At 40.3% G+C, this 25,164-nt stretch overlaps 2 protein-coding genes across 11 annotated transcripts in view; one reads left to right on the top strand and one right to left on the bottom strand.

Moving 5' to 3' along the window:
- The window catches only part of LOC6525054, a 78,790-nt gene that overhangs the window by 20,438 nt on the left and 33,188 nt on the right, over nt 1-25,164 (bottom strand). For 3 of the 10 annotated variants that reach the window (XR_005560382.2, XR_005560462.1, XM_015190593.3), the window contains exons 1-3: nt 20,639-20,784; nt 4,333-5,301; nt 3,815-3,856 (exon numbers count right to left, since the gene is read on the bottom strand). The exons of 2 other annotated variants lie outside the window; for them this stretch is intronic. Coding sequence is in view for 2 of the 8 variants with exons in the window: in XM_015190593.3 (XP_015046079.1) it covers nt 3,815-3,856; nt 4,333-5,083 (793 nt within the window). In the remaining 6 variants the exon portion in view is untranslated. Of the gene's footprint in view, nt 1-3,814; nt 3,857-4,332; nt 5,302-20,626; nt 20,785-25,164 lie in introns of those variants that run through there. 5 more of the 10 variants (XR_006245087.1, XR_006245088.1, XR_006245089.1 and 2 more) reach the window with 5 other exon arrangements.
- On the top strand, nt 5,890-6,589 carry LOC6525052. Its single transcript, XM_002100855.4, has one exon. The coding sequence runs from the start codon at nt 6,039-6,041 to the stop codon at nt 6,471-6,473; it is 435 nt and encodes a 144-aa protein (XP_002100891.3). The 5' UTR covers nt 5,890-6,038; the 3' UTR covers nt 6,474-6,589.

The following is a 25,164-nucleotide window of genomic DNA, read 5'->3' as shown; positions in this document are numbered from 1 at the left end:
GTGTTTCCTGTTTAGGGGGGTACAAGTTTTTAAAAGAAAATTTCCTAAAGAACAAGGGCAATTATTAAAAAAAAAACATATTTCAATTAAAATTTAACAAAATTTACACGAATGAATTGTGTTATTCGAAGACGACCAATTGAGCCGCATTTACAGGGTATGAACGCCAAGTTGCGACACAGTTACCGCCGCCGACAGGCGACGTCCTTGCCACCTCCGCTTTCGCTTGGCTGACGGTGAAAGGCGAGAAAGTGTGCCAAGAAGCGAGTAACAAGAGACAGTCAAACAAAACTGTGACACAGGAGCTGGGAGCTGGGAGCTGGAAGTGGGGCCTGACAACGGGGCATTGGGTAAAGCGGGTCTCAAAGGACTCGCTGCACTTAAAACATCGCGGTGGCCATTAAAAATTATATGCAATAAGCAGCAGCGACGGCGAACAAACAGCAAATAATGAAATCATAATTAAAGCCAGAGCCGGGCGAAATAAGACCATCAAGTGCACTAAATGAAGCGACCACAAAATGCAGACAACGAATTCAATTACCTTCCAGGCTCTGGATTCTGCCATCGAAAATGTAGACGTCGGCGTGGGCATGGGCGTGGCATAATGAAGAAATTATGAAGTGCATTAAAGCGCAGAAAGGCAAAGAAGGCAATAGGGCAAACAAAACCGTGGCCAAAAGGGCGAAGGAAGGCGAATACACTGATTGAGCTGCCGCGAGGATAAGGCAGCAGAAAAACGGGAGAAAATAAAAGACAGCAGGCGATGGCAAAGGACAGGACAATAAAATGCAGCCAGCGGCACTGAGAGCAAAAAAAAAAAAAAAAAACAGAAGCGAATGGAAAAGGAGCAAAACATTCAGCGAACACGAAGGGAAATCCGCAGGACGAGCAAGTGGAGTAAGCCAATTACCAAAGCCAAAACGAGCAGTGGCTTCAATTTATTTTCAACCTACGCACACACACGCGCTATAATTGTTTTTGTGTTATTTTTATACACTTCACGAAGGAAATCTTATACACAAATAAAGTAAACAGAAATTCATACCAGCATGTCTGCAATATTGTTACTTAATACGAAACACTTCTTTTTTGGATATATATATATTTGTATGCACAAATATAATGCGCGACTTTCCTCTTTTGAGAGATTTATGCAGTGCACCTAAAGTCAGAAGCACGCTTCGCAGTAATTTATATTTTTGCCTGATTGCAGCTCTGCTCGCTTTCATTTGAGTCAGTATATTTTTAGCCTTGCCAGGATACTCAGCTGTGCTCCCCTTTTGGGACCTCCTGATCTCCCTCGTGGCCCCTGGGCCATGGAAACCCCCCCCCCCTTCCTTCTCTCGACCGCCCTTCTTGTAATTAATTGAAATGCCTGTCGCGGCCAAGGCTGACGAAGGATACTCAGTGTCCTTGACTTTGGAACTCGTATGTGGAGCCATGGAATGGGCGAGAACTATATTGGACAACTTAAAAAACCCAAGACCAATTAGAGATGTTAGATTAGTACAAAAAATAATTTACCCAAAATGATTACTAATCAAATAAAAGGCATTTGTTATACTTTTATTTGATTTGTAACAATTTTGTACACAATTTGCTGCCAAACGACCACCACAAATGCTCGTTATTTCGCCGCCAACAAGTTTGCCCACTAAAACAAATTTAGATTCAATTTGCGCGCGTTTTAAACTCAATTAAAGTTTCGAGCCTTAAATAACATTTAAATGCCATGTCATTTGATAACATAAGCCAGCGATTTGTCACTTGGCGGGCCGAAGTATGAGAAATGGAGTGCCGAAAGTTGGGTGGACTTTTGGGGCGCTTATTTTGGGGTTGCTGGCGCTATGGAGTCGCTGGTTTTCGCAGGAAGCCAACTTGTCATTCATCAAACTTTTTCAATAAAACTTTTGCGCCGCTTCTCATCGCTGGCCAAGCTGCAAATCCGTCGCCCATTGCAAAAGCCAAAAAATACTTTCTCGGAAAGTGGTGAAAGTCAAGTGTGGGCGAGTGAGATGCAAACTTCCCGTGGTCCAACCGTCCAATTTCAGTTGAGAGTTTCGATTTCTTGTCTACTGCCATTGTCAACAGTTACCCATGGCCCCGTTACCCTGATCCACTGCCACAACTGGCATCGGAATCAATTTCAGATACAATTAAATTGTAATATATAAAAACCTTATCTTCTATGCTACTTTTAAATATATTTATATATAATTCCATAATGAAAAGTTTTGTCTGTTAGTTAGTAAATAAATTATATAAATTACCAATAAAGTTTGACTTTTTTAAATGATTCAGGAATATTTTCAATCCATTAGTGCAGTACTCGTTATTCCCTTTCAAACGTCAACAAGCTTTATAATTAATTTTGTTTTACATTTTGGCACGAAATTAACCCCATATTTATCGCTGTGTGAAACATTCGAATCGAAGAACTGACAAACAAATATTATATTGTTTTCCATATCGATTTACTCTTGAGCCGTTCCTGCATTCAATTTTCAGGATGAGCCATGCAACTTTTATGTTGAGCTCATCATTTTGCCAACTGCTCTTGTGCGGCGGAGAAAGGGGGGGGGGGGGAGGATTTCCATGGGTGATGGAAATTGGGCGGGGAAAATCGAATAGGGAAAATACTGAATGGCAGGGAACTAAGTGGAACAGACAAAAAACAAGGATGAGCCCGGATGAAGGCGGAGAGCTCAGGGCGGGCCAACTGACAAAAGAAGCTGCTCGAAGGACTCGATGGCTGAGTGAACTTCCAAGGAGCCAAAGCAGCAAAAGCAGCAAAAGGGATCCGCTCGCATAGTTCAGTCGTAAACAATCAATGCAATCTCGACTTGGGTAGCACAAGCAGCCGGAGCTCCATCAATTTCCATAATTAATCATGCAAGACACAGCAGACACAAAAGGGTTAAGCGAAAGCTTTCGTTGCTCTTAAGATTGAAGCAAATCAAACCAAATCAAATGAAATTGAAAAGTAACAATGCAAAAGTTTTCCTCGACAATCCGTTGAGGGTTCCCGAAAATAAAAGAACTTATACAAGTTTGATTGATTGTGCCTTAAAATTCATGAATGTACTTAAAAATATTTAAGAAATTTAATATGCTATCCATATGGCAACACAGCGCATGAGTAATATGTTGTTAATCATACGCCATGTTGACAATGTAAATTTTTTGTGGCGAAACTATAACATAACACTTCTCAAATGACATTACCGCAACGTAAGAGTTAGCAGTTATTTTCGGGCTGTGACAATCACCTTAGATCTTAAAATACATTTTCACAGCTCCCAAAACACTCGTAAATAAAATTTCAAACACAATAGAACGGCCAAGCAATTTCCATCTTCAGGGGTCACCCACAACAGGCAAACAAAAAAAATACATTCAACACAAACGACTAATAGATTTTCAATAGAAAATCCATTCAAGGCCGCTGTGATGATTTTTCGTGCGCAAAAAAAAAAAAGAAAAAGTTCGCCATGCATAAATTTCGGCCAGGCGACAAAAACAGCCGCGGAACCGCAGGCGCGTTTTACGAGCGTTTTTTCCCGCCTGTCAACCTCAAGATGCGCAAAAAATATATCTGCAACGCGGCCAGGCCAACGGCTGTGGATTCATGGCCATGAATTGACCCAAACTGAAAACGGTTAGCACGTTTCTGGCAGGGGTTAGTCATGGCCAACGGCGAAACAATCGGGTTAAAGGCGGCGCGGTTAGGGTAAGGGTTAAGGGGGTCTAGAAGCACTAGGGCCTCTAGGGTTACTAGGGGGGTGGGTGAAGAACAGACATTGCCGCTTACGCTTTGCGATGCAGCCCCAGGCAACCAGCAGAGTTCTCACAGCTACACAGAAAGAAAGAAAACAGAAAACAAAAAATAAAAATCAAATATCAGAGTGTACTTTACAAAAAAAGAAGAAATCAAAGGATGCAGCTATGACAAATGGAAATCGAAAAGTGCTTATAAAAATTAAATTGTTCCTTAAAAAACAGAAATAGTTAAGGTCATTATTAATATTTGCTTTGGTAAAAATATGTCAATTTAAAATGCAATCATAAGTTAACTTTAAAGTAAGAAACCATATTAAAATGCAAGAAACATGTAATTTAATAATATTTATAATTGAATGAAATATTTCAAACTAAATTCTTAGGAAACAGACAAATCTAGAAAAATATCTTCATACAATCTGAGAGTTTTAGGCTTTCTTCTTCCCCCGAAAGCCGAATAAATTATCTATCGCCTAACCCTAGAACCTAAGTAAAATGTATGAAATGCCCAAGTGGATGCAGTTGCTCCGCAAACAAAAGCTGCCTTACCATTCTGGGTGGTGCTGCCCTGGAAGAGGTTCCGCAGATAGGTGATCAGCCGCCGGTGCAGCGGTCGATGGCGATGGCGCGATGATTTCCTATGCGAGGAGGAGGACTCCTGACCGCCGCCGCCCTGCTCCACATCCTCCACGTCCAGTGTGGAGACAATAGCTGTTGCAGAGCCCGCTGCACCCGATCCCGGTCCACTGGCCACCAGCTCCTTGCCGCACTGACTGGCGTCCACAATTATCTCGATGCTGCGCTGCGTGCTCGACTTTTTAATGCCCAATGCTGCCGTGGAGCAACTGCTGCCAGAGGGACCACCACCTCCACCTCCACCTCCACCTCCACCACCACCACTACCACCGGCACCGCCGCCAGAATTAATGGTGCTGATTAGGGCGTCTGTGACACTGGATCCGGTGCCGGCGATGCTGCTCACCGTCTGGTGATGCACCTGCTGCTGTTGGTGGTGCTGCTGCTGGGCCGCTCGTCCTGTGAGCAGATGATGCTGGGCGCTCGAGGGCAGCTCGTTGACGGTGCCATTGCTGTGGCTTCCACGGTAGATTAGCTCCGTTTCGTTGCTCACCTGGCGCAGGGCATGCAGTCCGGTGTGCGATGCACTGCTTGACATTCCGGCGGAGGATCCCCCAACTCCTCCTCCTCCTCCTCCTCCTCCGCCGCCGCCGGAACCACCATTCAGACCCGTGTAATAGGCGCTATTCGGTCGCTGACTGTGCTGCACCTGCGGCCCGGCCATGCTGTTTCTCTCAGTGTATGTTTTGTGCTGCTAGAGCGGCTAGTTCCTCCTCCGTCAGCTGATCCTGCTCCTGCTCCTCCTCCCGATCCTCTAAAGCGGCTGGCTTTACTTGTAGCTGGCTGGTTTTAGTGGTTTTAGTGATTTTAGTAGCATGTTGGACAGTTACATGGTTACGGCGGTGATTTTGTTAGGCAGAGTGGGGTTAAGCGGCGCGGCATCTGCGAGAAGCGAGTAAAATCGAGCAGAATATATATTAGTTGAGATACTAAGGCATTCGTTTCTAAACCGATCAAATATTAATATCAAATATTAATATTGCAAAAAGCAGTTTAAAGCACTTAATTATTTAAATTAGAAACACATGTGTTTGCTAAAAGTATTTCTATAAACAAGGATTGAAACTTTATCCTTTTCCATATTATTTTCAATTATCTTAATTTGATCGGAATAGAGTATGTAACAAAGAAAACTATTTCCAGGAATTTCCATTTATTCCATTTGCCAGCAGCGTTGCATTTGTGTGTGCTAGTGTGCGTGCATGTGTGTGCTATTGTGCGTTTGTGTGCGTGTGCGAATTATAAAGCTGTTGTAAGTGTGCTTGTTAACCTATTTTGATCCAATTTACTAAATGGTACACTTAACTAGACAACTGCCTTCTCGGCAAATTGTGGCTAGCAAAGTTGACATGTAAATGTATTGCAAAATTGTAAGCCAATAATTTATACAAAATATAACAGCTAACACAGCTAACAATTAAAATTCTTAATCAGTAGGCCACGTAATGAAACTCGGTTAGATGAGGCCATCGGTATGGGACTTTCGATCAGTTTTGGGGCCAACCTTACACCGAACAGTTCGGAAAACTAGCCAAATAAATTCAAAATTTCTCCGTGTGAATAACTCCGTGTTTTTCCTTTTGCTTTTTTTTTTTACCTGTTGCCCCTTAAGCGTTGCCATGAAAACCCTGGAGTCCGACGACAAGCCCTTCAATCCCTTCTACATTGGCCCGCATCCCAGCAAGGCGTGCGCCATTCCCGAGATTCCCGGCCGCCAGTGCTCGCCCAACTGTCAGGAACAGGTGCAACCAGCGGCGACGACGACAAACAAGTCACCAACCGGAGCAGTGGCCAGCAATGGTTCGCCCACGGAGTTACAGGATGCCAACAGCGTGCCCACCGGTACTGCGGGCGGCATGCTAATCGTGGGCGTGGCCAACATATACAGCACCGTCGAAGTCCTGGCCGCCGCCGCTCGAATGGGCGGAGCAGCCGGCACGGGAGCGGCAGCGGTCACTGGAGCGGATCAGGGTCCGCCGGCTCCCAGCAACACCATATGCAAGCCGTATCCCTGCATGGAGGGCGCTCGCAGCGATAGTCCTGGCTGTGGTTAAACCGGAGGAAGTTCACATCGGATGGAGAAACAATGTTCCACCAACTGGCTATTTAAATTGACTAAAACGCAACACCTAGTTAGCCCCAAAAACAGTAATAAATGAAAGAAAAACAATTCATTCGTACATTTTCTATATTCTATATATATATATGTATATGTATATAAAATTAAGTGTTGCTCCCAATTGTTTGTCCATTTTTGTTCCGTTTTAAAGAAAGCCAGTTGCTTACTACGATTTTCGGCGGCTAAAGGGCGTTTTCGTTAACCGTTCAACAATAAACGATTCGAGTGGAATCCCATTTGGGGAGTATTATTTTTGGAAAGAAATTCGTTCGCACATTTGCAAGCCGTTGCGATGGATTTCATCTGAGGCTGAAGCTGCAGCTGCAGCTGCATCATTTATGGTTCGCTGGCAACTGGCAAATGGATCAGGAGCAGCAGCATCCATCCACATCCACATCCACATCCACATTCACATGCACATCATCCTTTGGCCCAATCTTTTGGGGCCAGGAGTGCGGTGCGTTCGGCCTGGAGTCTATCGAACGTATTGCTTTTGCAAATTCAATGAAGTAAAAATGTATTATTTATTGATAGACTTATGCAACTGCACAACAGCAGCAGCAGGAACAGCAACAAGGAGCTGAACGCTTTATGCCGCCAACCTTGCACCACGAACAGTGCTGCAAAGTTGGCCATTTTCGAACCAGTTTGCCTTTTACTTTAAGCCAAAGATTTTCAGGCATAGTTAGCTATGTTTATTAGCAGCAAGAAACAGTCTTTATTTTAGCTGTGTCGCCATTTTTGGCCAAGTTATGGCGAAAACGCCGATTAATAATATCCAATTATTTTTGACAACATTTTTTTTTTTGATTTTTTGATCAAAAATAATCGGTTTTTTTTCGATAGCAAAAAAAGTAGTTGTCCAAAAGTGGAATGCCATACCTCATTGAATTCGTAACAAAATTCCCTATCGATCCATGTACATACTTTGAAATTCAAATTGTTTGCCATTTTTCGCAAATTTTGATGATGGTACCCCTTATCGCAAATGCGAAAATTTGTCAAATTTTTTTTTTCCAAATATCGAAAAAGTAGGGATATACATAGTTAGCTATGTTTCTTATGAGCACAAAACAGTCTTTATTTGGCTGTGCGGCCATTAATGGCCAAGTTATGGCAAAAACGCCGATTAAAAATATCCGATTTTTTTAAAAAACATTTTTTTTCGAGTTTAAAAAAAAAAACCCCGTTTTTTTTCGATAGCAGTGAAAATAGCAGTGAAAAATAGCGGAATGCCTTTATTTATATTTTATCTTTTATATATTTTTTTATTATTACGAATATGTCATCTGTCTTATAATTAAATTAATGTTTATACGCCTATCCAAAAAGTTATCCTTTTCGCTATTGAAGTAAACTTTCATTAAACTAAATCTTAGTTGAATTGTGTGAATGCATTCATCAGCTTTTCTCTGATTACTTTTTTTCTGATTTTATTTTATTTTTGGCATCCCTGTCGAGGACATCGTGCATGTGTGTGTGTGCCTGTGTGTGTGGATGCGTAAGTGCTTGTGTGTGTGTGCACTCGTCCTGGTTCTTGGCAAAATTGCAGTCGATGCTGCTGCCAGTGCTTTTGCTTTTGCTTTCCTTGCCAGCACCTGTTTGCCAAATGATTTATGCATTTCACCCATTTTGCCGTCGACGCTGCCACGTGCAACAAAACTAGCAAACAACTGCAAAAACTGCAACAAATGCATGTGCAACCCGCCGGCAATAACAACAACATTTAATGTGATTTTCTTGTTAAATGCGAGTTGAGTCGAGTCGCGTGGAGTCGCGAAGAAAAATGGAGCACTTTGCTGCCAGTTTTTATTCGTCGTTGTCGAACCCCTTAATAGTCGTTAGTTTGTTAAGCTCTTAAACGACCTCTTCTATTTTTTTTTGAGTGCTTGTCGTTAACGAAAAGTCGTGGGAAAATTTTACAATTGCCGGTCTAAAATGAGAAAAGTGGGGCGAATTGTTTAGATTACGAGTAATTCAAGAGATCGAGAGGGAAATTCCAACAAGGAAAAACGTTATCGAAAATATCAGACAATAAAACATTGAAGGCTTTGAAATTGAGTAACCCAAAAATATCGATCATACGCACCGTGTGCATGCAAAAACGACAGCCACGAAGACAACCTGAAATCCGACTCGCATTTCAGCAATTCCATTTCCAACTGTCAACAAATCGAGTGCAGAAAAGGAATAACAACAACAGAGGAAGAAACTTAATTTATTGAAATGTCCGGAAATGTAAGCATTAAAAGCGCCGCACGGCGACGAATGGAAAACAAAGCATAAATATCTATTAAAATGAGATTGAAATAAATTACAATTTACAGGGAAAGACAGGGAAAGTCAGGGCAAATGGGAAATGGCCCAACGACACGCCTTCCCCAGGCCATTTAATGCCAAGCATCTCAAACGTCTCCTACGTTTCGCATTCCCAATCCCATAACCATTATCCCATTCCCCATTCCCCATTCCCCATTCGATTCCGAAGGTCAGGTGGCCGTCTCCTCGGGTCTTGAGCAAAAAAAAACTGGAGTGCAGGGCAAACACTTCTCCGATGGCGAGATGGTCGACATGGTCGAGGAGCAGCCATGTGAACATGGAGGGGAAATTAAGTGCAAGGATCCATGGATCCATGGCCATGGACGTCGGCGAGAGAGGACAACAAAAGGACTCGCATACTTAGACGCACTTGAGCGTGAGGCAAAAGATGGCTTGCGATGGCATGGGATGTCATGGAATGGGAAAGGGGGCTATGAAAAATGGAGGCACCACCGCCGAACGGCAGAGGAAATGAAGCTGAACTTTATTATAACAATACACAATAATCGTGTGCCAGCAACGTCTCTCGAGTTTCCTCCACCTGATTTTCCGTTCGCCATGATGATGGAGTGCGGCGGAAAACGGAAAGCGGATATGCCGCTCGAAAGGTAAACTGCAACGGAAGCCAAACCGCACAAAATTATGATGAAAACAAATACAAATCTCCTCCTGCATGCGAACTGCCGACGAAGCTAATGATCGACTGCCTAGATGCCCTTTAATAAACAGTTTCTTAATAAATATTTCGACTTTAAAGAGCATTTCTTTATCATAAATTCTTCATACGTTTTAATGTCTTGAATAAACAACTTAAACATCTTAAACATTGTTCAACTATATCCATGATAGTTAATTTAAATGATAGCTAAATTGAGCTTTCACATTTTTGCCACCAGCAATAACACGTTTTTTTTTTATGACTTCGAGGCAGTCACGCTCAACAAGTTGAGTGGCATGCAATCGCAGAATAAATTAAAATCCTCCGGCAATTTCTCACTTTCCGCAAAGGACAAACACGCCCGAATGCTAATCGATGGCGGGGCGTGGGAATTTCTCGCAGTGCATTCACGTACACCGCACGCCAAGGCGCTTAACTAAACAAGCAGAAAACGTGCAGTCAGGCGGGAAATGCATTCCAGTGCAGCACTCGCTGCTGCGGTTGCATATCGCCGGCTCCACCATCACGAAATCCCAGTAAAATGTCAAGTGCACTTCGGTAGAGCTCCATGCTTCATTCCACCAGCTTCCCCAGTTCCCTTGCATCCTGCAGCCCTAATACCGATGGGCTAAGGACTCGACTCGCGACTTCCTGGACTCGTAGATTCCCGGTGTCCTTGCATACCAATAAGTATGCGCAATATTCAAACGGGAAGGTAAAAGGAAATTGGATTTTTGTTGACATTATTTAATAAAAAAAAAGAAAAGAAAAAAAAAACAAAATTTCCGGACTCCCTTAACCAAGCAGCCAAACAACAATGGACTTTTGGCGGCGTCATGTCAGCTTGGTCAGAGAAATTCTCAACTCATCGAAAGTTCCTGCCCCTTGACAAAAAACAGAAAAACAGAAATGTGCACATTTTTCCTTCTGGCATCTGCTCTGGTTTTTACTCAGTTTTTCCCCTTTGCATGTGTGTGTGTGTGTGTTGTTGGCAAACATATTTTGATTTTGCATAATAAATTGCGTTCTGTGTGCGAACGGCCAAGACAAAGTGGCAGAATATGAAGGGGTTATTGGTAGAGGTTCGATACTAAATCGACAGAAGGGATACCCTATTAAATCGTACTTTAATACTTTACAACCAAATCATTATGTTCTGCTATACGCTAGATCAATCCTAGTTTGAGCACGAAAGGGTAGCTGTTAGTCCCTACAACTCTTTGCATTCTCAAGGAGAAATTGCAGCTCAAAAGCACTTCGAATGCTGGTGCATCTGGTTGTGAGCAGAAGCCAATCAAATTTCCATGTTTGATATATTCCATGAAATATTGTGTTGCATATGCTTTACTTATTTTTTTCACTTCTTATTTGTGGCAGAGCGTGGGAACTGCCATTTTTTGTGAACTGCAAACGAACTGACAAACACACACGCAACGCCTGAAAACTAGGTGGTGCGGATAAATGGGTGGTGCTGTGATCTGGGTGCTGCAGTGGGTGGCTAAGTGGTTGAGTGGGTCAGGGGGTGGCTGGATTTTTTGGTCTCGGGTGGCAACAGAATGTAAAACAAATCGCCGCAGGCATTGCACGCTGATGAGGTTGGTTATCGCAGTGGCGCAGAGGTAATGACACGCCCACAAAACACAACACTATACTGATCTTCGCAAATATGTGTTTAGAACTAAACAGTGGTGGCAAAAAGTAGGTGTACCCCACAATTAGTAGCAACAAAAGTAGCACTCTTCCATTGAAAATATAAATGATGTATAGTTTAATAAACTATAATAACTTCAATCATTAGAAATACTACTATTTATTTTTTACCTATTCCAAATTAAGTGAATTCAATACTATGGCCTTTATAATGCAAACCCATCTTCCCGTAAATGGATCCTCTAAGCCAACTTAAGCCCCAAAGTTCATGGGCTTAAATGAAAGGCAGGCAGGCGAATTTTATTTGAAGCCCCTGAAAAATCATTTCTTTGCCGTGTCATTTTTTGTGGTCTTACTTTTGGCACTCAGTGTGGGTGGCGGCGGTGCGTTCGTGTTGGCTTGGCAGCCGTCAAAGTGCAAAATATGGGACTCAAGCGTCATCAGGATGCCTCACCTCAGCTCCGGCCACACAAACACATGGTTGTAAGGTTGCTCGGGATGCACGTGAGTTGCTGCAATCTGTGGCACACTTTTCGCAAAATGCCAGCTACAGCTTTTCACCCAACGCCCCTCCCCCCACAGAATTTTCTCGGCTTTTCCACAGCGTTGCGGAAAATGGGTAAGGTGGAAGGTGGAAAGTGGAAAGTGGCAGATGGAAGGAGGCACTGAAATAACACCAGCTGGAATGCAGGCAACCAACCAAGTCAGCTAACTGTTTTCATAACCCCAACTGGATAGCATAAGTGCACTTGAGGAAATATTTATGTGACAATAAACAAACTATTTTCTAAAATCTAAATTAAAATTAATGCAGGAACTGACCTAAAATTTTTGTACTAACATTAATGTACTAATATTTTCCAAATAAATACGTATGACTAATTTTGTGCGGTGTATATTACACATGAAACCCCTCGCGTTCGGTTTCTGTTTTCCCAGTTATATTTGGCAGGACATATTGCTTTCTGCTAGGGTATCTATAGGGTCCATTCCAGCTGTCTAATTTTTCTATTTCGCTGCGTTTTTCGCACGTTTATTTGCCAAAGCGAGAAAGTGGAAAACCCGAAGCTCCGATACACCGAACTTATGTACCTTTAGCTCCTAGCCTTCCCACCCCCCTTTCTCTCGTCTCCGCTCGCATTTCACCTGGCCTTTTCCTATCTGGGCCCTGTATTTATGGGTTTGCACGTGTTTCCTGCCAGTCTGCCAGTGTTGCCATCATCGTCATCATCGTGCTCATCGTGCTCATCGCGCCAGTTGCCATTGTGGCAGCTTGAGCATCTTTTGGAAAAAACAGAAAAACACACAGAAAATTTCTGCCGAGTGGGGTTTCATTTTCAAGTGTTTGTCTTCACGTGGCCCAATGTAGGTGTGTGTGTGTGTGTGTGTGTGTGTGATGTGTGTGTGATGTGTGTGTGTGGGTGGGTGTGTGGGTGGGTGTGTGTGCCTGTTGTAGAAGAGAACGTTTATTTTTCAGCTGTTGCTGCCGTGACATGGACACCCGCAAAATGGTTGGACTGTCAGCGACAAGGATGCCCCCAGTCAGTTACTCGCAGGATACTCGGCAGGATCAGGACAGGGGGCAGGGGGTGAAAAGCACGGAGGAAAGCACTTCACTTGGCCACGAACAAAAATGCTTTCAATTGTTTCGCTCAGGAGATTCACATTGATTTGAATCCGATTTGGCATGGGTAAACAAGTGGCGCGAGTGCCATACAGTGAGCCAAAAAGCAGTGCAATACTTTCAAAAGATGTTCCTAATTAAAAGGATTAACTACATATTCCGATTTGGAATATTTGTAACTTATATATCAACATTGCAGCTAATTGTTTATTATTTTCTCATTGTAATTAGCTAAATCTATTTGTTAATTTTCCTTTCTTAATTTTTCATTCGCCTCTCAAGGCTGCAAAATTCCCATGGGTAAACCTTATCTAAAGGTATGTATATCCAATGACAGGTGTATATACATTACAGTCCAAACACACACACACACACACATAAAACATAAGACACACGTGGCGCAACTTGAATTCGAGTGGGAGAAAACTCGATTCGCGTGCAAAGCTCGTAAATTAATTTTTATATCCCTTTCAATTACTTTCCGATGCCCACACTCCAACAACAACTATCAATGCATACTAATGAGTAACTTGTAGGTGGCACTGGGCGGAAAATCCGTAGACCTCAGATAGAGCTTATCGGCCCGATTTCATGACCACCGCGGGTTGGCCACAACTCCCGCTTCCCTCGGTTACCTCGGTTCCCTCGTTACCGACCCTCGGTCAATGTAATTGCCCTTGTTTCTTGTTCCTGCTCTTGTGTTTGGTTATGTTGCTGTTGCTGTTGCTGTTCCTGTTCCTGTTCCCATTCCAGCCTGGCCATTAAGAGCCAAGGAGTTCGCCCACCAGCCAAGGGCCCAGTCCCAATGCCATGGCCAATCCCAGCCAGGAAAACTCCCCGGGAGCCACACGCAGCTTAACAACTTTTCTGTGTAAGCTTTCATCACGATTATGGCTAAGGGTAAGGCGGTAAATGGTATGGTATGGTATATGTGGAATGAGATCGGGCAAAAGTTTCGCACAGGCAGAGATGTCTGTACTTGTTGAAGTATATTCCATGCATATTTCGCAATTATTTGTATCTTAAGTAATAACAGCAAATATTAAATATATATAAATAGTAAGAAGTTCCTACGAATTTAATCCATTTATATCAGCATAAAGGTTGTGGCTCTCAGAATAATAAGTTGGCTTAAACTATACATTCAATTTTCTTGTATGTTTATTTATACAGTTTTCATACAATTACTTTGTGTTAAATAATTTAAATAACTACATATAGCAAGAACTATATTTTCCCAGTGTATTTGATATAAGAAGGTTTGCCTTTGCTCACACTTTCACACTCGGCTTACATTATGATCAGCGACACAGAAAAAATTACGAACGAAAGAAAAATAGGAACAAAAATCTGTTAATAAAGACAAACTCTTCCGGATATACACACACATACATGCAATACCTACACACACACACACGCACACCAGCTCACCTGCGAAGGACTAGGTAACTACGTCTATTTTGCATAAATGCCACAGCTGCTGCCGTACCACCTCCCCCCCCCCCCCGCCCACAGTTGCCTTTATGGAAAGCATTTGAATTAATTATACTAAAAGTTGTGAAAATAGAAACTCTTTTGCACCTGATGCCTGACACAAAGCCTTGAGGAAGGAGCAGCAGAATCCTTGTAGTTTTATCTGCCTTTTGTCTGCGTTTGGTGTGGAGGAGTCCCAAACCCCAAACCCCAAACCCCCAACAACCAGCCCCACCAGCCCCCCATTTAACCCACAAAGCCAACTTAATTTGCAGTGAAATTAAGTGTAGACACACAACTCAGCTGAGGATGCCAAAGGAATTACTCATCTCCAGGCGAGGACAGCGCGTTTCGTTGCTTTAAGGCGTTGGGCGTTTCTTAGAAGTTGGTTTACCACTTTAAAATACTACATAACACAAGGTTTTTATCCTGGCGAAACTATTTGAATTTAGAATTGGTATACCACTTAAAATAACTAGTGAATTGCGGTAGAGTCGCAATGGAAATGCGATTAAATGCGACATGAAATCGAAGACAGCGGCCAGAGGTCTCGACAATCCGGGCTTAAAGAGGGAAACCCGAACACCCGGACACCGGATTCCGGATTCCGTACTCCGAACTCCGGATTGTGGAACACAACAACAGGCACAAGTTATCCGGACAATGGACACCATGCCGCTGACAGGCGTCTCACAAAAAGATGAGGGCATCCGATGACGAGATGATATGGGATGAGATGAGAGGCGGAATCCTGCTGTTGCGGCTGATGGTGATGCTGCTACTGCTGTTCATGATGATGATGATGATGGCCTGCGAGTGGAACTATCCACCGCATTGATGTTGCTGTTGAGTTTTATGGCCGCCGGGCAAATGGCGCCTCAAATGGAAAACATGAAACCGAATTAACAGCCAAACAGCCCAAGAAGACGACTGCGGAATGGTGAACGACTTCCGGAAACGTATGCCTCCTCCTTTAGCCAACTCGGGTAATTATCGCCTGACCGCCTGCCTCACTCCAATCTTCCAACTTCCTCCAATCTCCAATCTCCTACAGCGACCGCCCGGAAAATGCCTCGTCATGTGGTCGGGTTGGGCCCCCAAGTCCCAAGGAGTCCAACGAGTCCATCGCATCGCCTCCTCTGATGTCATTGCGTGGCTTGATGGATTTGTGTAATTTCTTTATGGCAACCAAGCACTCCCACCCGAACTACCGTCCGATTTGGGTCCACCCTGGATGGCTGGGGGCCACCCCTTTATCCCATCATAAATTGAAGCTGGATTTAATTACAGCCCTTTGGCCCTGCCCAAGTTTTTCACACGCCTTTGCGGCGACAGCTGCGTTTTTGCAATGCGAATTTGAATTTTAAAGCTGGGGACAGTGGGACAATTGGCACTGATGTCAAACACAAATTGCCAAATGATAGCTTACAGAAAGGAATTCCTAACAATGTTACAACATAACTAATTACAATTGGATTGAAGATTACTTGGTTTGTGAGTACGGAAATTAAACGAAATTATCCAACAACTGCTGAATGTGCTACGTTTTCAAAATGCTGGAAAACAGAGTATTTTTGTGGTAGTTGGTGCCACCTCAGCACTTCATGCGCCCTTCCTCCGCCCCTTTTTGCAGGGAAAAGGGGCGTGGTGGCATAAGGATTGCAGAAGGCAATGCATGTCGTGACCCAACACCAGCCGCAAATTGTAATTTCTAATTTCGGGTGAAAAAACAGTGCCACTTCTCGTTTGATTCTTGAAAATGCACAGGAAACAAATATTCAACATGTTAGAAAACTGCAAATTAATCGAGTTGTTTTCTTACTATTTCAAATATTACAGAAAATATTAAATAGGAAATATTTTTTTAGTATTTTAAGTAGTTTGGCAATTATTAAACAAATATGTGTTAGCTTTTTGTAGCCGTGTGCTGATCTGCAGCATTTATTAAAATCACATTTTCACGAATTTCAATTTCTTTTCGCACTTTGCCGCTGTTGCTGGATTTTTTGTGCAATTCATTTCCTTAATGCTCCGTTGGGTAATTTGGGTCAAAACTAATTAGACGGCAGACGTGACTTTAATTACCCACAGACCAAGGAGCCAAGGACGTCGGCCAGACGGCGATGGCTGAAGGATGAAGGACGAAGGACGAAGGACGATGGGTCTCTCCCCATTTTTTTCGCACCGATTTTCCTCACATTTTCTTCGCTAATCGATGGCCAAGTCATAAATTCAGCGACAAAACGATTTCGAGCGTCAAACACTCTTGCCTAACCTTCAATTTACACTTGTCACGTGCGCCGACTGCCACGCCCCCTGCGCCCACCACTTAATTACTTAATTGGCTATTAGCTAAATGGTCACAGCACGTATATTACCATTTTTTTTTCTGCCATTTTGACGGGTGCAACACAAAGCCCGCATCTGAAATGTATTTTCTTCATGCTTTTTTACGCTGCACTTTTTTTTTTTTTTTCTTATTTTTACGTTGAGCTCAAATTGCCGCAATTTGCATATGGCCAATTTTAAGTGTGTGTTTGATGGCCTGGGTAAAAGGGGGTTAAGAGCTGCCGCACAGCGATTCATTAACCCATGAAACTCAGCTGACCACGACTACAACCAACCACAGACCACAGACGGCAGGCAGGCAGGCATTAAAGCAACCGAAATGAGTCCATCTGTTTGAGGATATTTGCAGGACATTCGACGGTGGACACATGTCGCCAAAACATGGGGGTGCTCAAAGGATGCTGCTATGGGGTATACTCAAAATATTCTCATTACAAATGCTGATTTAAAAAAATTGCGTAAATAATAAATTGCATGGCTAGTAAATAGTCCTTAAAAGTTGAGAAATGTTTATAAAATTAATTCTTTGCTTGCTGTCGTATAATGAAAACTATATTGAATGCACTTATGTATATGGTTCAGTTTTATAAACATGTAGCTAAAAGTGTGCATTTTTTTCGCTGCTTGGGAAACATATCCACCCAGGAGCTCCGCAGGACCTCAGGGTAAACCACAGCCAGCCCAAGAACAAGGACACTGTGTCTGAGGCACATGTTCGTAGTTGATTTACCGATTAACCAAAAACGACAAACAGCAACCGCAACAGCGGCCACATGCATATAGCGAGTATATGGGGATATGGAGATATGGATATATACTATATTCCCTGCGCCCCAGCCACTATCTTAACCCCTTGAAGCCCCCAAGCACTCACCCCCAACCACCCCCAACCACCCCCCGCCGCCGACCTCTTTTCCACCTAAGATCCAGCAACATCTGCTGCCACAATGCTTAAGGCAATCCAATTTAATTAATATTATAATTAAGCGCAGATAGCAAAATGAACCGAGTTGCTGGGAAGCTGGATTTAGTGCAGGAGGTGGGTGGAAAATGGGTGGAAAATGTGGGCGTACCTAGGCGGGAAGGAGAGGGGAGGGAAGGGAAGGCAGAGGGGAATAAATGCATTCCATCACTGCTGCGTGTGCTGAATTATGTGAGCAATTTTCCAAGTGAGGATTTCGGCTTCGCATTGTTGCGGAAACACTTTCCATCTGATATACATATAAAATCCTTGAGATACCTACGACATACGCAGGATTGTGTGCAAAAAGCTACCATTTGTCATAAATAAGAACATTTAAAGGGTCCCAAATTAAAAGGAAGCTCACAAGGCACGCTTTCAAATTTTTTAACTTAGCTGCACATTTGTTTCCCCATATATAATTTAATTAAAATACTTAAATTTATACAAAATCCTTATACAAAAGGACAAACATTTTATCTCCGATTAAAATTCCCGAATGCTTCTGAGCAAGGGGAAATTCGGTTTTGGAATGGAAATCAATAGATTGAAATAATTCATTCGGTATTTGGGCTGTGGCCGCCGACTTACTGCAATTAATCTCAAATGAAGTGAGCTGATTCAGCTGGAGGCTCCTCTACTGACAGACAGAAGGAGAGACAGAGACAGAGACAGAGAGAGAGAGAGAAAGGGAGGGAAGATGGGCGAGTGAAAGAGACGGAGGGGGCAGGAGAATCAAAGGAGCTTTCACGCCTCGCCGCTTCAGATTTGGGAAGGATAATTCAGGTCCTTGCCTCTCAGATGTTTAGGCATTTGATTAATGCCAAAAGAGAAACAAATAGCTTAAGTCGACTGCGGGCGAAAGAGATGCAAATAGCCAGAAAAAAAAGAGATGCCAATAGCAGGGCCAAAGCTGCGATTAATTTGAACAAATCAGACAAAGTCGAAGGCGCTGGAGCGAAGTGTGACATGGATTGCATCAAAGGATATGACTAGGGCGTATTAATAAAGCCCGGCACTCAATACACTCATTACACTAAATATCCATTTCCCAAAGCCATTTAATCGCACAATTTATTTATTTATTTGTATGTTGTAGACAAAAATTTTAAAGTTATGCTACAATAGATATCGGATATAGCGGCTCCAGCAGCTATACTATATATACTATATATACTATACTATTCAGCCGGACTTTACCATATATTTACAATATGAATATATACAGTGATTAATAATTTTGAGATTACGGCAATATGCTTTGTACTACGAAAGAATGTTTACAATAGTTGGATTATGTTAGCTTTTTTCAGAAATTTAAGTAAGTGTTGAAAATTTCCGTGTGTGGGGATTTTTAAGATGTCTGAAATCGGCTTTGTCTGATCTATATATTATACACTTATTTAACCTATTCACTGGTTTAACCTATTCACTGGTTTAACCTATTCACTTATCTAACCTATTTATATTTAACTTAATCATATGATAACTTATAACATATTATTACTTAATCCTACATTTAGCCGATCTGCAATGCAGTTGACGGCATTCAAGGCGCTTTGTAAGAAAGACTCGTAAAAAAAAATATAATAATAAATAACATGTTGGGAATAAATTGCTACAATGGTAAGACCGAATAAGGGAACAAAGTCTTGTCTAGTTAGATATCTTTAATACACGAAATGTTCGTACATAAATAAGTAAGCAAACAAAACACTATTATTTCACACTATTTGCATTTGATATTATTACACAAAGAGAAATAGCTTATATTCGATATTCAATGATTGGCTTAATCTTTCCCATATATTTATTGTACACTTTATATTTATTTTAATCATTTAATATGTAGGTTTATTAAGTAAATATGTTTTCAGAATAAATATGTAGCCAGCACCAAGGCGCACGTGAACTTAAATATGTAATTTAATAAACTACGCATTATTCCTGAGTTCCCCCACTAGTCTTAACCTAATAATAACTCAATCATAGAAAACTTATTCATATAAAGCTTATCATATAAAATATGTTTCGAGAATAAATATTTAGACAAGTAATGTAAGAGATATGTTAATAACTTAATCATAGAGAACTTATTCATATAAAATATCTTTCGAGAATAAATAAGTAGCCTGCATATTCACTAATACCTAAGTTCACCACTAGTCTTAACCTAATAATAACTTAATCATACAAAATATGTTTAGAAGTAGATAAGTAAATGTAAGAGATATTCATATAAATATAATAGCCTATAATATAAATAAGTAGCCTGCATATTCACTAATACCTGAGTTCACCACTGTCTTAACATAATTATAATATTATAACTTAATTACATAAAACATAATCATAGCAAACTTAATCGTATAAGATATTATAGATATAATAATATTACAGATATAATAATATTACAGATATAATAATATTACAGATATAATAATATTACAGATATAATAATATTACAGATATAATAATATTACAGATATAATAATATTACAGATATAATAATATTACAGATATAATAATATTACAGATATAATAATATTACAGATATAATAATATTACAGATATAATAATATTACAGATATAATAATATTACAGATATAATAATATTACAGATATAATAATATTACAGATATAATAATATTACAGATATAATAATATTACAGATATAATAATATTACAGATATAATAATATTACAGATATAATAATATTACAGATATAATAATATTACAGATATAATAATATTACAGATATAATAATATTACAGATATAATAATATTACAGATATAATAATATTACAGATATAATAATATAATAATATAATAATATAATAATATAATAATATAATAATATAATAATATAATAATATAATAATATAATAATATAATAATATAATAATATAATAATATAATAATATAATAATATAATAATATAATAATATAATAATATAATAATATAATAATATAATAATATAATAATATAATAATATAATAATATAATAATATAATAATATAATAATATAATAATATAATAATATAATAATTTACCTCTTAACATACCTGGTCAGGTCCATGGTGCACTGCATCCAGATCCACGACGGGATGTCCACATGGCCTCTGGAACCACTATCACACACACAGACACACAAACTACTACTTTTACTAACACACTTAAATTTCCGGTCAACTGATCTACGATCTGTCAGAGCGGCTATCCTATGAGGATTGAGTCAGAACTGATTGGGAATTATAAGTATTGGTGGACGAAATTTTTTTTTACATTTCATTAATTATGTAAAATTATGTAAATTATGTCAATTACAATGTATACAACATATGTTTAATGTTTATCGTTGAATGTTACCTATGTTTCAATGTTGCAAATTCATTGTTGCACATTCAATGTTGCAAATTCAATGTTGCAAATTCAATGTTGCAAATTCAATGTTGCAAATTTCAAGTTGCTAATTAAATGTTGCAAATTAATTGTTGCACATTCAATGTTGCAAATTCAATGTTGCAAATTCAATGTTGCAAATGTAATGTTGCATTTTTAATTTTGTATGTTTAGTGTTACATGTCACATATGTACATATATATCACTGAATTGTTGCATGTTATAATTGTTGATTTTGTTAAATATTTGTGGTTCATTGAAATTTAATGAATAATTGTGAAACATCAATTGTTGCCTTTGTTTTCCATATATTAATATTTAGCATAATTATGCGACATAAACGTTTTCTGGGAAATACAATGTTGCAAAATTTAAGACGATTTAGCTAAATAAATACTTTATCTGCCATTTCTTCCTCTGTTCAAGCAATCCGTGAATTGCTGGAAAAACAAGCTCTGACACCCCAGGAAAGCAAGACGTTGCCGCTTAATTGAGTTGCAGGACGAAAAATGCAAAGAAAAAAAAGCGAAAATAAGAGGGGAAAAACGCTGAAGGACACAACACACGGACCATGAACTTTAACTCGCGGCGACTTTTGGGTGGAATTTTAAATAAATTCCGCTGGCTAATGGATCGCATTCAATTAGCCAGACAGGATGCGCAGACATCCAAGTTGAGGAAGGGGGCATGCATCAATCTTTGGGGGCACCACAACCACCATTCCACTGCTCCTTTGATTTTCGGCTAATTAAGTTCTCTGAGATGCGTGAATTTCGAATTAATCAAATGCCAATTAACTGACATTTTCATCAGGCCACCCAGATCAACTCATAATGAGCTCCTTTGCCCGGTAATGAAGACGAGACCAACATGTGTGGATCCTTTTGTTCTGCCCAAAATGAATCTCTATCTTCTTATTTCTCTTTCAATATTTTCTTGGCTCCTCGCTTTCAGCTGGCTAACACATATATACACACATATATATATATATATATATATTCTTGAAAGACGGACACATTTCCGGCTCATTGATTGCAGTACCATCGAACAAAAGCCAGCAAAGTGTCAACTTTTCGAATTGATAGCCGAAAAGATAGCAGGACATGAATGCCAACGAGATGGGGTATATATTATAGACTTGCCAGATAATAGCGCGCTATATAGAAGTGAAAACAAGACCGATTCTTTGGCGCATGTATGTGCAGAGAAATCGAAAACCATTGCCACTATTCGAGCATATACCGATGGCGATGGGTATGGGGATGGGAAAATATATATCAGTTACAAAACGAAACAAATTTGGCAAAAATGGGGGAGAAATGTGAGCATAAATAGGAACACAAATGGAGCACAAAAGTGGCACACATGGTGTCCTTTTATTTTGACAAATTCTGTCCCTTCTGGCAAAACTGAAAAAATAAGGAAAATGTTTCAAGTTTCTTCTTCAACTGAGTAAATACAATGTATATACATCTTGTTTTTGTATTCGTCGATTTTTCTACTATAACATTTCACCCTTTATTTGGTAAGTAGCTTGAAATACCTTTTCTAACTTTTGGGAACAACAATGAACAGAGGAGTTCCGAAAAGGTTTCAATCTAAAATATTAAATGTAACGCCGCCGACTAATCCCAGTACGCCATCCTCGTAATCCCGACCGTGGGATTTATTACCTATTGGCAGAGCCATATACCCATGAGGGATTTTCAGTTTTGGTCAATTTGAGGGCCTTAGCGATATAATATCGATGAAGGATTTAAGGGCTTAGGGCGCCAAAGCAATTAAATTGGCATTCCGATGGCAGGGCAACTTTTAATGTTTTAGGTTTTACTTGACACTCCGTGGGGACTTTTAGATAGATAGATACATATATGTAGCAATAAATATTTGTATTTGGTTTTTTCTTCTAGCTGCTTTGGCATTTCCTTTCTGCCATTCTGCCATGTAAATTATTCAAACTTGGAAATTGTGACAGAGGTATATGTATATAGATATATCTATATATATATATATATATAAATATATATACATCCGAGAAACGTGCAACTCATGCTCGACATCAACAAACGTGTTTACGAGCCCCAATGAACGAGGAAAGCACTCGCCCCCTCTCTTTCTAGCGTTCCGCCGATTTTCTGTCTCTTTCGAGGGCTTTGGACCCTCCGGCAACAACAACATGAATATGCATAAAGCGCTAGGTGGGATCCCCATGAATTAGTTATGAGGTTATAAGGCATATTGCCAACTGCTTCATAGAGGCCACCTGAAAGCAGTCCTAATAAAATTACGTCAAACCTTGCAAAAAAGAAAGAAAGAAAAGGAATGAAGATAGAAAAAAGAAAGCAAAATAGTACGGCAAAAGAAAAATAGTGTGGTGAAAAAAAAAACGAAATAGGGGGGAATAGGAAAATGGCAACGGAAATGGAAAGCCACAAACCAACAGCAGGTAAGCCTGATATTTTCCCACTCAAGGTATCGGTATTAAAAAGGCAGGATATACTGAGACTCCTGGGAAAAAGCTGGAAAACTGGTGAAAGTCCAAGCTGCACAGAGAGATTATTATCGATAGAAAGTTATTGCAGCACTTGATCCACTTTATACTCAATTATAATTATACGTCTTCATTAAAAAGCGCAAATATCCTATCTTGTCTTACAGCAACTATTCCCCAAGTAATCAAATTATTAATAAAATATACCAGCACTTTAATGGCCACTGAACGCAAGCGTTTGTGCTTAAAAATTTATGCAGACATTTATGTGCACAAATATTTATATGGGTTAACTTGCTATCTGTCCGACTTTTGTCTCCTCGTCTGGGTTTGTGTGTCACTTGCCAGACTCTTGCGTTGTGATATGCAAAATTTTGTCATAAATACGGCACAAAAAACAAGGGCATTTTCCCCTGAAATGAATGGAGAAAAGCTAGAACAACGCTGGAAAATAAAAATAAATAGCTGGGTCAGGTGATGGACATTATTCAGTGTATTTCCAACCAAAACTTCAACTCTTACTCTGACTCTGAAATGCAAAACGCAGTTTAAGTTTAAGTTTTTGTATGCAAAAATATAAGAATTGTTCCAGAACTTTGCATTCCTAAATTCTCCTTTCATTACATTCTTAAATTGTTCGATAACTTTAAAGATTTACTCTTAAATTTGATGTTGATTCCATGCAACCCATTGAAGACCTCGCCATCGCTTTAATAATTTGGAATATTATTTTCCGCTCTGGTGGGCAATTAATTTGCTGCTGACTGCACCCAAAACTGCATTTGATTGATTAGTGTAATTAAGTGGAAGGCCAGAGGGCACAATCCTGTTTTTTTTTTTAAGCCGCATCAAGTATACGCCATGTGCACCGTGCTCAGCTGGATGTCCAGCGATAAATTGACATGAAAAATCCATTTCGCTTGACTCACTTTACAGGCAATTGTCTTTAAGACCGCTTAAGTACTACACATTTATATATATAGCACACAAATAAATATATATATATATCGTGTGTAACGGGGCAAGTTTTCATGGCCTTACGAGTGCCAGGCGGCGACATAAGCTTATTAAATTCCATAAGGATTGCACATAATACAGGCAGCTACTTATGGCAAGGATTAAACAAACATGCCGACTTTACAAACTCAGCACAAGCTCGACGAAGGGTCCCCCCATTGCGCCCAAGACGAGAGACTGCGCCAAAAGCCTTTAACTGTTGACCAAGTCGTTGACACACATGCACATGCACATGCCAGCCACTTTCCCCACATCCTCCACATCCTTTACATCCTCCACATTGCCCACTTTCACCACTTGCCCCACCAACTGGGCCACTCGACGGGCGGTCGCCGGAAAGCTGCAGTGCCATCTGCTGCAGCTCATATCTTTCCGATTTTCCCCACTAAGCAAAGACAATCGAGATTGGCGGGAACTTGTTAACTCCATTAGAGGTACTACTGCGTCCGCACAACTAGTGGCGAGCGTACGAAAATGTCTTTCAAAAATCCTAGACTCTTTTGAATTTATAAATTTATGAATATGCCTCCCATTCCTACTGAGGAATTCAGTTCTTCAATGCATGTTCTTAACTCCCAAAAAGTGTTATATTAAGTTAATATTAGGTTAAAGGGCAATAATTTGTGGCATATGCATGGCAGAGCTGCGTGAGGATCCCAGACTAATTACTTTAAGGACTCG

This window comes from Drosophila yakuba, chromosome X (assembly GCF_016746365.2).
Source record: "Drosophila yakuba strain Tai18E2 chromosome X, Prin_Dyak_Tai18E2_2.1, whole genome shotgun sequence".
In the NCBI taxonomy this organism is placed as follows: Eukaryota; Metazoa; Arthropoda; class Insecta; order Diptera; family Drosophilidae; genus Drosophila; species Drosophila yakuba.
This window is presented reverse-complemented; position numbering and strand designations above follow the sequence as displayed.